General features: G+C 43.0%; 1 protein-coding gene across 1 annotated transcript in view; it reads left to right on the forward strand.

Annotated features, from left to right (window-relative positions):
- Nucleotides 1-14,598, forward strand: part of LOC138974802 (uncharacterized) — a 204,367-nt gene that overhangs the window by 17,979 nt on the left and 171,790 nt on the right. Inside the window, exons 2-5 of the mRNA XM_070347531.1 lie at nucleotides 11,742-13,217; nucleotides 13,616-13,619; nucleotides 13,669-13,897; nucleotides 14,126-14,313. Coding sequence (XP_070203632.1) covers nucleotides 11,772-13,217; nucleotides 13,616-13,619; nucleotides 13,669-13,897; nucleotides 14,126-14,313 — 1,867 coding nt within the window. The 5' untranslated portion in view covers nucleotides 11,742-11,771. The remainder of the gene's footprint in view (nucleotides 1-11,741; nucleotides 13,218-13,615; nucleotides 13,620-13,668; nucleotides 13,898-14,125; nucleotides 14,314-14,598) is intronic.

Raw genomic sequence — 14,598 nt, forward strand, 5'->3', positions numbered from 1 at the left:
TGTGGCCTTCACCGATTTGAATAATTTATTTTAGCTTATCCAATTATAGTGTGGATGAACACTGTCTCCACTCAAAATAGTCCTTTGCTATTGTACATTGTGAATCAGCATTTTTGTTTTTGTCCTGTTTGAATAAAGTGCAATAATTTTACAACCAAAGTGTTAATGTTAAAGATGTTTACATAATGTGTGAAGGATGATGCATTTGAAAACTAATATTGTTAAATGTCAATTGACCTGTGACAAGTCAGCAAAGTGCAATATCCAAGCATGAAACCCGCACACAATTCCCAAACAACATGCTTTCTTTTCCACAAAATTCCATCCAGGTGAAAACAATTATGTGAACGTCATAACATGGTGTTTTTTTACATTAATAATCAAGCCTAACACCAACTAACATGGTGTTAATAGGCATTTGAGCAAGCTTTAACACCAACATAACATGGAGTTAATAGGCATTTGAGCAATCTTTAACACCAACATAACATGGGGTTTTGCATGTTAAACCAGCAATAACATGATGTTAATCACATTACAAGCAAGCTGTAACACCACCAAAACAAGCAGTTTTGCAAGTTAAGTCTACGATAACATGATGTTACTTGGCGTTAAACCAAAGCTTTAATGCCATCAAAACTTGACATTTTTGCATGTTACAGACATGCTGTAACATGGTTTAACATGATGTTTTGACCGTCGCAAAACGCGCTGAAATTCCAGGCAATTTTGCAGCGATAACTTCAACAAAATCCAATCAAAATCTGGCGTTGTCGTGAACACCAAAATGTGATAAACCCATTGAAACTTGAAGTTTTGTTGGGATTTTGAGTAGTTTTGTAAGATACAAAACGCCACTTTTCGCCCAGTGCATAAGCCTCAATCACAGAGAGGATATTTGGATAATCAACCACCAGTACATACAAGTACACCCCAACAAGGGAAATGAGTAATAGTCATCTATAAATGATTATTCTCAATCGAGAAACAAAATGATAAGGATATGGATTTAAATAGTTGTCCCCTGACGAGGCTACCTTTCAGTTTCCCAAAAAAAACACTATACAATCACACATTCAAAGAAGTTGTCCAAACAGCTTGAAACTGTAAATATAGCCGAAAAGTACCATCTTTGGGAGAGGTACTTAGGGATCTCTGGACTGCCAACTGCATTTGCCGGGTTTCGCAGACTCTTGATTTTTAACCCCTATTCTTTAAATTTAAGAGTTAATTGTTGCAGGTCAGGCTAGTTTCAGTTGTTCATGGTTTTCTTGTGTCACTGTGTGATGAATAAAGTGTCATATATATGCCTGAACGAATTGGTGAATGTCTGTGTGTGATGAGAGTGATAAATGAACGAAGAATTGTGCAATGCATGGATGGCATTTTGTGTTTGGGCAGACTTCTGATAATATATTTTTTGCAGTTTGCAGCAAAAGATAAAATTATTATCTGAACTTGATCGGTCAATTCAACTTTATCCATTAGCTGTATATGAAATATCAGGGGGATGCATAACACACTGTCAATCATTTTGCAATTGTTTAAAACAAATTTGAGTTTATGAATTTAGAATCAGATTGCTAAGACTGTGTAGTGCTATTTGGCAGAATATATTAATCTGTGAAGAATCACTTTGATCTTAATTTGAGCATTGAATGAACTACTGTATAGCTAATATCTCCTTGTAATCTTGCAAGAATGAGCACTGAAGATGTACTGATTCATAGAGTAGGCTTAACTCTCACTCACTGATGCATATAAAAAAACTAAATAAGCACACGCACAAGACTCAGTATTCACTGCTCACAAAATCAATGCATAAAACAAGAAGAGCAAACGCTCGATCGAGTCACTTTCGCAGTTCTGAATATTATATGAGGCATCAGATGGACAGGAAGAAATTGCTATTCACAACACAATGAGTCACGTTCACATAAAATTTGAGCCCGGTCACTTTTATAGTTTCCGAGAAAAGCCCAACGTTAAGTTGTGTGTTGCCGAACAGAAAAAGCTAGTTATCTCCCTTGTTTTTCTGATAACGTTCGTAAAAGGCTACAGATGTAAATACTTTGATGTAAAGAATAATCCTACAAAGTTTCAATCACATCCGATGAACTTTGTCAAAGATATAAAATGTCTAATTTTTCCTTTGACGCTGACCTGTGACCTTGAAAAAGGTCAAAGGTCAACGAAACCATCGTTAAAGTGTAGAGGTCATTGGAGGTCACGACTAAACAAAATATGAGCCCGATCGCTTTGATAGTTTCCGAGAAAAGTCCAACGTTAAGGTGGTGTCTACGGACGGCCGGCCGGCCGGACGGCCGGCCGGACAGACTAACACTGACCGATTACATAGAGTCACTTTTTCTCAAGTGACTCAATAAACTGTACACACAGACAAATGTAAGTGTAAAGTTTCAGTTGATTAATCACTTTCTTTCTTTATTTGGTGTTTAACGTCGTTTTCAACCACGAAGGTTATATCGCGACGAGATTAATCACTAGTACAGTAATAACCAAATGTTAAACAAAACACACAGACCAGCACAAAAAGTGAACAACAGTGATGTGCACCATTATACAACACTCAGTATATGAAATATATCTTGGCAAACAGATTCAAGCCTGCCATATCACATACTGACTAAACACAGACATTCCAGGTACTATGGCTCTGTGGTGGTGACCACAAACTAAACAGTTCCAGCTAGCAGCAGATATTTGGTCAGTCACAATGGCTCACACCTGCATAGATGAGCACACGCTATAATATATGTGTGACTGTTCACAGTACTGTACACTGAACTGTGAACAGTCACACATATATTATAGCACACTCACACATATATACTAAATAACCTCTGCTCATGTCTTTCAGTATTGGCGTTAACCGCTAATTACCGGTATTTTACCGGTTGAAACGAGAAAATACCGGAACAAAATTGGCTGCCGGTATGACCGACGAGGTTGATTTTTAGAACTACCGGGTTTTTTTTCGCTGGTTAAAAAATAAAATCAGTACTCTGAGTTGGACTCTTACTGGTTCCAACGACCTGCCTACCGTTTTTTTCTGGACTGTTTGCATCATTAAAGTTTGCGTACCGGTTTGAAAAAATACTAGCGCCATCACTGGTCTTTACTCAAATCGGATAATGAATTTTGGAATTTACCCATTAGTATCACTAATACATTGATCCACAGCTGCATTCATATAACCAGTGAACAAAAAAGTGCAACAGGGCTTATTTGTGCCCTATGATGTTCAGGTGAATACCACTATCCCAGATGCCTTTAGAAACAGATGTGAAAAAAAGTTTATGATTTTCTCAAGAAAACACAAATGACTGTAGTATTATGCAGTACTTGTAGAAAGAAAAGTACGCATTCATATCAAGTTAGGACACGTCTACCTCAGTGTGAGCATGCCTGCATAAAACAAAATAGCTTTGGATTTGACTAAAAGAACAAGAACAAACATTATGCATGTTTAGACACGACGTTGTTCCTGAAGTTGCAAAGCGCAAAGCACACAGACAATATGACTGTGGCCTGCTAACCATCCATCGCTTTCTCCTCTCAACATCTTTGGAAAACTTAAATCCCTTTGCTTTGTTGCAGTTCACTACACAACACTTGTTCGGCATTCTTCCGCAAAATATTATCTCTGCCGCTGTGTCCCGGTCAGTGACACGACTGTGTTACCCTTCCGCAGCGAAGCGAAATTGCGGGCGCGCCGCTGGAGCACAGGCCTGATTCTCGTGCGCCACCTAGCGGTAAACCCGGAGAAGCGTGTTTCCAGCTGAAGCGCTCATTCCCATCGCACTTACCCTTCTTGCGAGGGTGGAGGGGGGAGAAGGGAGGGAGGGAGGGAGGGAGGGGAGAAAGGGACTGTCCCAGTTTTGTTGCTACCACAGTGCAGTCTGGGGCATACACGGTTTGATAGTCTGAACAGTGCAGTCTGGGGCATACACGGTTTGATAGTCTGAACAGTGCAGTCTGGGGCATACACGGTTTGATAGTCTGAACAGTGCAGTCTGGGGCATACACGATGTGATAGTCTGAACAGTGCAGTCTGGGGCATACACGGTTTGATAGTCTGAACAGTGCAGTCTGGGGTATACACGGTTTGATAGTCTGAACAGTGCAGTCTGGGGCATACACGGTTTGATAGTCTGAACAGTGCAGTCTGGGGCATACACGATGTGATAGTCTGAACAGTGCAGTCTGGGGCATACACGGTGTGATAGTCTGAACAGTGCAGTCTGGGGCATACACGGTGTGATAGTCTGAACAGTGCAGTCTGGGGCATACACGATGTGATAGTCTGAACAGTGCAGTCTGGGGCATACACGGGTTGATAGTCTGAACAGTGCAGTCTGGGGCATACACGGTGTGATAGTCTGAACAGTGCAGTCTGGGGCATACACGGTTTGATAGTCTGAACAGTGCAGTCTGGGGCATACACGATGTGATAGTCTGAACAGTGCAGTCTGGGGCATACACGATGTGATAGTCTGAACAGTGCAGTCTGGGGCATACACGGTGTGATAGTCTGAACAGTGCAGTCTGGGGCATACACGATGTGATAGTCTGAACAGTGCAGTCTGGGGCATACACGATTTGATAGTCTGAACAGTGCAGGCAAAACATAACATACACAGGAAATGACGAGGTCAGGACGGGCGGCCACGGTCTCATTTACCGTATTTATATATATCCAATAGACCTTTTCGGTATCTGAGCAGCTCTCGCGAGACACGCTCTTTGTTATGCTTTGAACATCGCGAGAACTTCGAACCTTGGCTTGTGCAGCTCGCACGAGATCGCTGTACCGCATGCTCTGTTGTTTGCGAGAGATTACGAGAGCTTGGAATACCGATAGGGTCTATTCAAACAGCCAACTTTTTTTTTTATAAATCTTAATCCTTGTAAAATAAAGTTCAGTTTAATTATGTTCTCTCTCTCTCTCTCTCTCTCTCTCTCTCTCTCTCTCTCTCTCTCTCTCTCTCTCTCTCTGTCCCTCCTTCTCTCTCTCTCTCCTTTTTTCTCTCCCTCCTTCTCTCTCTCTCCCTCTCCCTCTGTTTCCCCTCTCTCTGTCTCTGTCTCTGTCACAGTCTCTCTATGTGTCTGTCTCTCTCTCAGTTGCAATCGCTTGGGAAGACTTCAGTGGGAAAGTATATTCCCTTTACTATTACTTTACATTTCAACAACATTGCTTTGCAACAAGATGAATACGATCTTGAAGCCATTGTAAAATCGATACATGTAAAAGAACCACGCAAAAATTCCCTATGATATATGTATGGAGGTAAAACGCCAGGCAAGTCCTGAAGGCAGCGTGCAACACACTCGTGTCTGGACACGCTACAACTCTGCATGTTGATCCGTGCTAGGACCGTTACTGGCAGTTGCGTTTCATATCAGCGATCAAAACTTGCTTTGACGTGTTTCTAAGCGTATTCAAACTGTTTTTTGTTGAATCTTTATAAGAAAGCATTCATTTCATGACTATAACAGCGTCAACGGTTTGGCGGCTGTCCAAATACAACCCCAAACAGTCTCAACAGTGGAGTGTGCCAACGGGTTAACGCGTTCTTAAGTAGATACACACTGACTGCATGCTAGCAATCAAACAAGTTCATGTTTACTCAGGAGAAAAAACACCAATCACTGTATGATAATGTTCCAAGGTCGCTTTCACAATGCGTGCAGTGTTTAAATAAATGTGTGTATTTGAACCAGCAACTATAATTCTTATTTACAGCATGGGTTTGATTTCCAGAATGTAATGTTCACGTTGCGCAACCCAGGTGTAGACGTGTCCAGGTGTAACCAGCCACCTGCATTTGTGGCAGAGTGACCGAGGTCATTTACGTGCCACAACAGTGGCACAGGTTGGGACATGGATACCATCTCTGAGTGTGCAAATAACATCGGCCCGTGTGCTTCCTGGCCTGGGCTCGTATTCTTGAAAAAGCTGCAAAATTGTGTCCTTTAAAGTCAAACTGTCGTTTAACTACCGCCCGGTATTTATTTTTACTGCCCAGTAATTATTTATTTTCCCCCGGTATTAATGTGTGTCTGGCGGAAGGTCGGCAGCTACCAGAATTGGTTATTTTTAGAATAGGAGATTCCTCATGCTTGCTCCTCTCTACAAAAAATATTTGAACAAGATTTATTCTTGAAAAAGCTGCAACTCATATACTGGCCTGTAAAACTCAATAAGTCCGCCAACTGCTAAGTGTTATTTATGAAACACCGGTAAGTCCTTACCGGGTTGTCTCCGAGCTGTAAAGTTAGAGGACCCCTCCCCCTCCTGTAAAGTCGCTACCTGTCAGTAACTTCACCAACACTGTCCATTAAAACCGTCAAGTTCGAATAAATCTTGTTCAAATATTGTTCGTAGATTTATGTCCCTCATGGACACACATTGGTGTCATTTAAGCACCGATGCATTGCGGTCAAATACGAGCTTCTGCTCGCGAAAGATTTCAACCGATGCTCGATCATAACGGCGTGTTGCAAAAGCGTGCTTGCGTCTTGTTTAATGCATTACAGTGGCGAGCATTTGGTGTCTGATTCCGTAGCCGAACGGTTATCGAATTCGCCTGATGCGCAATTGAGTCGAGTACAAATCGCCATCAGGCCTTACTTTTTTTTTTTTTTTTACTCTTTGTCATTAATTTTGTTTGTTTTTACATTTAGTCAAGTTTTGACTAAATGTTTTAACGTAGAGGGGGGAATCGAGACGAGGGTCGTGGTGTATGTGCGTGTGTGTGTGTGTCTGTGTGTGTGTGTGTGTGTGTGTAGAGCGATTCAGACTAAACTACTGGACCGATCTTTATGAAATTTGACATGAGAGTTTCTGGGTATGATATCCCCAGACGTTTTTTTCATTTTTTTGATTAATGTCTTTGATGACGTCATATCCGGCTTTTCGTGAAAGTTGAGGCGACACTGTCACGCCCTCATTTTTCAACCAAATTGGTTGAAATTTTGGTCAAGTAATCTTCGACGAAGCCCGGACTTTGGTATTGCATTTCAGCGTGGTGGCTTAAAAATTAATTAATGACTTTGGTCATTAAAAATCTGAAAATTGCAAAAAAAATATTTTTTTTATAAAACGATCCAAATTTACGTTCATCTTATTTTCCATCATTTGCTGATTCCAAAAACATATAAATATGTTATATTTGGATTAAAAACAAGCTCTGAAAATTAAATATATAAAAATTATTATCAAAATTAATTTGTCGAAATCAATTTAAAAACACTTTCGCCTTATTCCTTGTCGGTTCCTGATTCCAAAAACATATAGATATGATATGTTTGGATTAAAAACACGCTCAGAAAGTTAAAACGAAGAGAGGTACAGAAAAGCGTGCTATCATTCTCAGCGCAACTACTACCCCGCTCTTCTTGTCAATTTCACTGCCTTTGCCGTGAGCGGTGGACTGACGATGCTACGAGTATACGGTCTTGCTGCGTTGCATTGCGTTCAGTTTCATTCTGTGAGTTCGACAGCTACTTGACTAAATGTTGTATTTTCGCCTTACGCGACTTGTTGTTTATTTTCTTCGTGTGCAAAAGAGTACGTTGTAATATCAAAATTGATTTAAAAAATTAATTTTAGGCGAGAATGAGTTTTTTTAAAAATTGATGGTTAACATGATATTACCGTTAACTACCTTGTATACGCCCACCCACCCTATGTACCAGTTTTGCCCAAAAGTGGGGGGTGGGCGTTTACTAGGTACTATACCCTTGGCAGGAGCGGGTCCTTAGCTAGAAAAACGATATTTTGGTCATTTGTCATAGAAGTGTTCAAAGGATGCGTTATTGCACAAAACTCCCCCCCCCCCACACACACACACACACTAACACTAACACACAAAATCAACCTCTTCAGACAGGGCCGGACTACCGGGGGGGTTATGGGGGTTGCGCAACCCCCCCCCCCCCCCCAGCCTAAACATGTACCTTACTTATTTAATTTTTTTTTTATTATTGCTTATTTTATGCCGTTTCATGCAAGGAGCGACCATTTTCCTATCTCAGAATATGACCTACCCGTCAGCTTCAGGGGGCTTCGCCCCCTGACCCCCACAACGAGGGAGGGGGGGTGGGTTCTAGGGTTTCCGGACCCCCCCCCCAGCCAAAAAATAAAAATATTGAATGAGGTGTGCATTTCTTTATTTTACATTGAGTTTCAATTTTTGGGGTATTAATCAGTGACAAAATCTGCTGCCTGAAACTGGTAATGATCATCCCCAGAATGCACCAGATTGTACCATTTTGCATCCTTTTTTTCAAAATTTTCCGGGGGGGCATGCCCCCGGACCCCCCTAGCAAGCTAGGCGCTTCGCGCCGTCGGCTCGGCGCTTCGCGCCTTCACACCCATATCTTCACAATATACTTTTGAAAAAAACCAGTCATAAAATGAACTGATCCGCTCCTGCCGCCAGGGGGAACATCCCCCTGGGCCACCACTGGCAACCCCCCCCCCTCCTCTTCGCCTAGTCCGGCCCTGTCAGACATCACTTCCCGCCAAAGATGAAGCTTTGAAGATGAAGACCATTGTTGGAGCAGTCCGCAGTACAAGCCATCAACAACTGTACGACGAGTCAGGCTTTATTTCACTTTAAGAGAGGCGTAAACGTCAAAAATTGATATTATTTCACAAGATTGTACACCGTAAGGTGCCAAACTACTTACTTGCGATATTGCCACCATTAATATCAACTAATAATCCGTATCGCCAGCGCAGACCTTTAGATAGGAAAGTTCCATCGTTTAACACTGAATTATACAAAAAATTATTTCTCCCATCTACAACACAACTCTGGAATTCTTTACCAGACTACATAAAACTTAGTAAGTCCCTCAAGCACTTTTTGTCAAAATACGATTTAAGTCTGCCGTGTTATTGGTATTCTGGAGATCGCATATCACAAACAATTCACTGTAGGCTCAGGCTATGTATAAGTGATCTTAATAACGATCTAGTGAGACGACACGTTGCTACAGATGCAACTTGTGACTGCGCATTTCCGTCCTTCTTCTTCTTCTTGGCGTTCGCAGAGGTTACACAATCAGTCCAGCACTGGTGCGCATTTCCGTCCGAAACCGTAAAACACTTCCTATTAGATTGTCCAAATTATCGCGAAGCACGGCAAGAAACCATACATACCCTCCCTAACCACAGTATTCACCTCCCCCACCTTCTAAATGGAGACAGACAGTATTCTCTAGATTTGAACAGGAACATTTTTTCAAGAGTACACTCGTTCATTGAACGTTCAGGACGCTTTGGGCAAACCAGAATCAATGCTCCACAAGCCGGACAACAACTTTAATTTCTGCACAACTCCTACCCATCCCTCTTCTTTTTATTCCTTTTCTTCCCCTCCTTCCTTCCTCTTACTGTCTTTCTTTATAATGATTATGCAACGTTTATTATGTTATGATAATTTTGGATGATTAATGAGATGAGGATGATTATAATGATGATGCTTTGGATTTCCAATTTGGTTTATTTAGACAAATTGTTCAGCCGTTACCGCCTTACGTTATAATATCCATGCAGGAACACCACTATAAGCTTCTAGCTTGTTGCTGTTACCTGTGTCTTTTGTATACATGTCATGATTGTAACATTTGTTGAAATAAACTTATGTTTAAACCAAAGATGAAGCTTTCGTTTCTTCTTTTTTCTCCCAGTCAAAAATGTATTGCGATTCTCTAGCCACTCCAGAAACCTTTTTCTGTCCAATCCCCGAAGCATGCCTGAGGAAAGGAAACAATTGAAAAACAACAATAACAGCAGACTGAATAATCTTTATCTATTTTCCTTGTCTACTAGTCCACTGGTCGAAACTGGGGGGTGGGCGTTTACTAGGTACTATACCATGTACACCTGCATGCATCTGAGGTTTATAAAAAAAATAAAAATAAAATCTCCCCGTGTTTTTATTTCATTCAGTTTGTTTGGGTTGTTGCTATTGACTTTGAAACTGACACGCCGGCGAAAACGCCGGTAACGCGTGCGCAGAGAAGAGCAAGCATCGGGAATCTTCAATTCTAAAAATAACCAACTGGTAGCTGCCGACCTTCCGCTAGACACACATGAATACCGGGGAAAAATAAATAATTACTGGGCAGTAAAAATAAATACTGGGCGGTAGTTAAACGACAGTTTGACTTTGAAGGACACAATGTTGCAGCTTTTTAGCCAGCGTGTCAGTTTCAAAGTCAATAGCAACTACCCAAACAAACTGAAAGAAATAAAAACACAGGGAGACCCTTTTTATTTATTATTTATTTTTTTGTTTTTAATCTCAGTTGTATGCAGGTGGCTGCTACCGCATTTTAGGTGGGTTTTTTCTCTCTCACCTTTGTTTTTTTAAGCGGGAAGCATCCTTCTTCATGGTTATTTATTTAAATTTTTTAATCCAAATGTTTACATGTTAAAGTTAACAAACTTTATCAATAATATCATGCTAACCAAAGATTTAAAAAAAAACCCATTGCAGCCTAAAACATTTCTTTTTAAATCAATTTTGCTATTATAACGTACTCTTTTGCACATGAAGAAAATAAACAAAAATAAACAAATGCCAAAGAATAAAGAAAAAATTACGTGCAGATGGAGATTTGAACTCGACTTAATCACGCATCAGGCGAACGAGAGAACCGTTCGACCATGGAGACAGTTGAAAATAACCGGACACTGTAATGCATTAAAGAAGACGCTAGCACGCTTTCACCACAAGCCGGTATGATCGAGCATCGGTTGAAATCTTTCGCGAGCGGTATCTCGTATTTGTCCGCAATGCATTGGTGCTTAAATGACACCAATGTGTGTCCATGAGGGACATAAATCTACAAACAATATTTTAACAAGATTTATTCAAAATTGACGGTTTTAGAGGAGGGGGATGGGTCCTCCAACTTTACAGCTCGGAGACACCCAGGTAAGTCTTTCCCGGAGTTTCATGAATAACACTTTGCGGACTTATCGAGCGGAAGTGGTTTTACAGGCCGGTATATGAGTTGCAGCTGTTTCAAGAATACGAGCCCTGGATTCGAACCCGTAGTCAGGGAACTCGTGGCAAGGAAACACAACAATACTTTACTCTCTCTCAAAGTGACAGGCATGCATTTTCATATCGACACAGACTTTCTATACATGTCGTTTGGCTTTGTGCCCGATGTTTTCGGTGTTTTCGGTGTGACAGTTGCTAGTGTCGTTGTCACACTGTTGTTGGCAACGCCAGACGTCCCCACAGACACACACACCCGCCGTGTGACTACAAGAAGATCTTAAATTGCTGTTCGGTACAGGTAGATTTCAGGGGACTGAGTGTGGTACCTGGATATTGGCTGGAGAGCGGTTCGCCAATATGCTCTGATGTGAACAGCCACTGAAATTGTCTTCTTGGGCTTATGACGAGTTTTATTCATCATTTCTTAAATTCGGTTCTGGATGTTATAAATCATCATATCAGTCAACATTTGCATACGCGGCAGAGACTAACTCTGGCCAAAACGATAGGTATCTAAAATTGATCCATCCAGTAGAAACCAAACGTGGTGTTTCTGGTGCGAGACAGAAGGTGCGCACTATGACCACCATCACCACTACCACCACAACTCCGACATCAACCTCTTCAGACTGTCGTTAGTTAACTCCGATACGTATTTCTTGTTCCATTATTTCTTATTTGTCACTTTAACAGCTTCCTGGACGAGTGGTTTTATCACGCATCATGGCGAGCTCCACCAGTGGTGAGGACACCCGTGACAACTTGGTGGACATTGTGAAACAGCTGTCCCCTGACTCTCTCACCCGTGACAAGTTGGTGGACATTGTGAAACAGCTGTACCCTGACGCTCTCACCCGTGAAAAGTTGGTGGACATTGTGAAACAGCTGTACCCTGACGCTCTCACCCGTGACAAGTTGGTGGACATTGTGAAACAGCTGTCTCCTGACGCTCTCACCCGTGAAAAGTTGGTGGACATTGTGAAACAGCTGTACCCTGACGCTCTCACCCGTGAAAAGTTGGTGGACATTGTGAAACTCCTGTCCCCTGACGCTCTCACCCGTGACAACTTAGTGGACATTGTGAAACAGCTGTCCCCTGGCGCTATCACCCGTGACAACTTGCTGGATATTGTGAAGGAGCTGTCCCCTGACGCTCTCACCCGTGAAAAGTTGGTGGACATTGTGAAACTGCTTTACCCTGACGCTCTCACCCGTGACAAATTGATGGACATTGTGAAACAGCTGTCGCCTGACGCTCTCACCCGTGACAAGTTGATGGACATTGTAAAACAGCTGTCTCCTGACGCTCTCACCCGTGACAAGTTGGTGGACATTGTGAAACAGTTGTACCCTGACGCTCTCACCCGTGAAAAGTTTGTGGACATTGTGAAACTGCTGTCCCCTGACGCTCTCACACGTGACAAGTTGGTGAACATTGTCAAACAGCTGTCTCCTGACACTCTCAACCGTGACAACTTGGTGAACATTGTGAAACAGCTGTCCCCTGACGCTTTCACCCGTGACAACTTGGTGGACATTGTGAAACAGCTGTACCCTGACGCTCTCACCCACACCTATGTTGTACCACCTGTGCATCTTGCCAGGGTGCCTTATAACAAAGACACAGTACCCGGTACTGACCAGGAGGTGCTTGTGCTGCCCTCTAGTGAGCAGCTTCAGCAGCAGCAGGGCAACATTCAGGCAGACTTGGCACAGCAGCACGTGCTGCACAACTTGAAGCAGCTCGGAGATTCCGGAAAGGAGGTCATGTTCGTGGTGTCTGAGCTGAACTTTAAGGACTACCTCAACGAGCCGTTCTACGCCAAACACACAGGCAAGCTCCCAAAGCCAGCAAACTTACCTAAGGAGCTTCGGCATCACGGAAAGCAGGGAGACTTTGACATCCTGGTGATTCACCGACAGTATGGTATCCTGATCGGAGAGATCAAGTCTGTCGGTAAGACCGAGGCAAGCCGAGCGGACACTGAGGTGTTCAAGGTTATTGACAAGGCGGTCAAGCAGTTGGACAAGTGTGAGGTGCACGCCAGACACATGGTCAGTGACACTGCTCCCAGCCTGACTGTGAGGAAGACTCTCTTCTTGCCCTTCGTCAGCCATACCCAGCTGAGGCGGATACTGTATGACGGAAACAATTCCAAGTTACAAAAGGTGAGAGAGAGAGAGAGAGAGAGAGAGAGAGAGAGAGAGAGAGAGAGAGAGAGAGAGAGAGAGAGAGAGAGAGAGGGAGAGAGAGAGAGGGAGGGAGGAGGGAGGGAGGGAGGGGGAGGGGGGGAGAGAGACAGACAGATACAGACAGACAGAGAGAATGGGAGATTAAGAGAAAAAGACACAGGGAGAGAGAGAGAGCATGAGAGAGAGAGAGAGAGCATGAGAGAGAGAGAGAGAGCGCGCCAGAGACAGAGAGAGAGAGAGAGAGAGAGAGAGACAGACAGAGAGTCAGTATTTTACAATCTAATGAGCTATTCAATAGTTTATCAATCGACTTTGTTTTGTTCAACATCACGTGCCGCCTATCTGTGTGTAACGCTGCGGCTCATTCTAGACAGATAAGTATTGTGGAGACGTTGTGATGTGTATGTGTCATGCAATTTTACGACAGGTATACAATCATTATGTACATTGCAGGCAGTCTGTCAGAGCCTGGGTGCAGCCAACACAGCAGAGGCCATACAGCTGTGCTGTTGCTCTGACACACTGTCCCAGCCTTCATCGTACTGGCACGTGACACCCGCCGTGTTATCACAGCTGAGCACCTGGTGGCAACACAGGATGGCCTGTACTGTGGACACTCGGCTCACTGATCAGCTTTACCTGGACATCGTGGCCAGGTGAGAGACATGACATCCGTGTCCGTTACGTCACATGCACAGTGCTGAAACAATGTCGGTATTTTACGTTTGAGTGTTGATTATCATTTATCTTTATCTTAATTGTTTCTGCAGGAACACCTCTATAAGCTTCTAGCTTGTTGCTGTTTCTGTGAACTTTGCATACATGTCATGATTGTAACCTTTGTTAAAATAAACTTATGTTTAAACCAATTGTTTCTGTTACAGGTTTGTTGGTCCGGCCACCACGGTGTCTGTGCCCTGCTACAACGGTGTCCGTGTGGAGGTGCGGACTGCAGGACAGGCGGTGGCGGAACTGGGGCGGAGGCTGGCACTTCTGATTCTGACCCTGCAACAGCTGGACCTGATGAACCGAGACCCGCCACTGGTCTACATTACGGGAGCGCCAGGAACAGGTGACAAGCTCACAGCTTCTCTTACTAGATTGTTTGTTTCTTATTTTGTTTCTTTGTTGTTGTTGGTCTTGCTGCCGATTTGTGACTAATCTCTTAACGATGTTTTGTCGAAGCAAGATGGAACACGAAGCTCAGCCGTCTGTTTCGCGTTAAAGGCTAACATCGGCGCGCGGCAGATAATGTGCAGCTCTAGTTTCTTATGCTGGCAACACTACATTTAGCTCTGTGGCCTTCTACTATAACAAGGTTCAGTCTCCTAGGCGCACTCTGCTAACAAACTAAGCC

Source organism: Littorina saxatilis, linkage group LG8 (genome assembly GCF_037325665.1).
Source record: "Littorina saxatilis isolate snail1 linkage group LG8, US_GU_Lsax_2.0, whole genome shotgun sequence".
NCBI lineage: Eukaryota > Metazoa > Mollusca > Gastropoda > Littorinimorpha > Littorinidae > Littorina > Littorina saxatilis.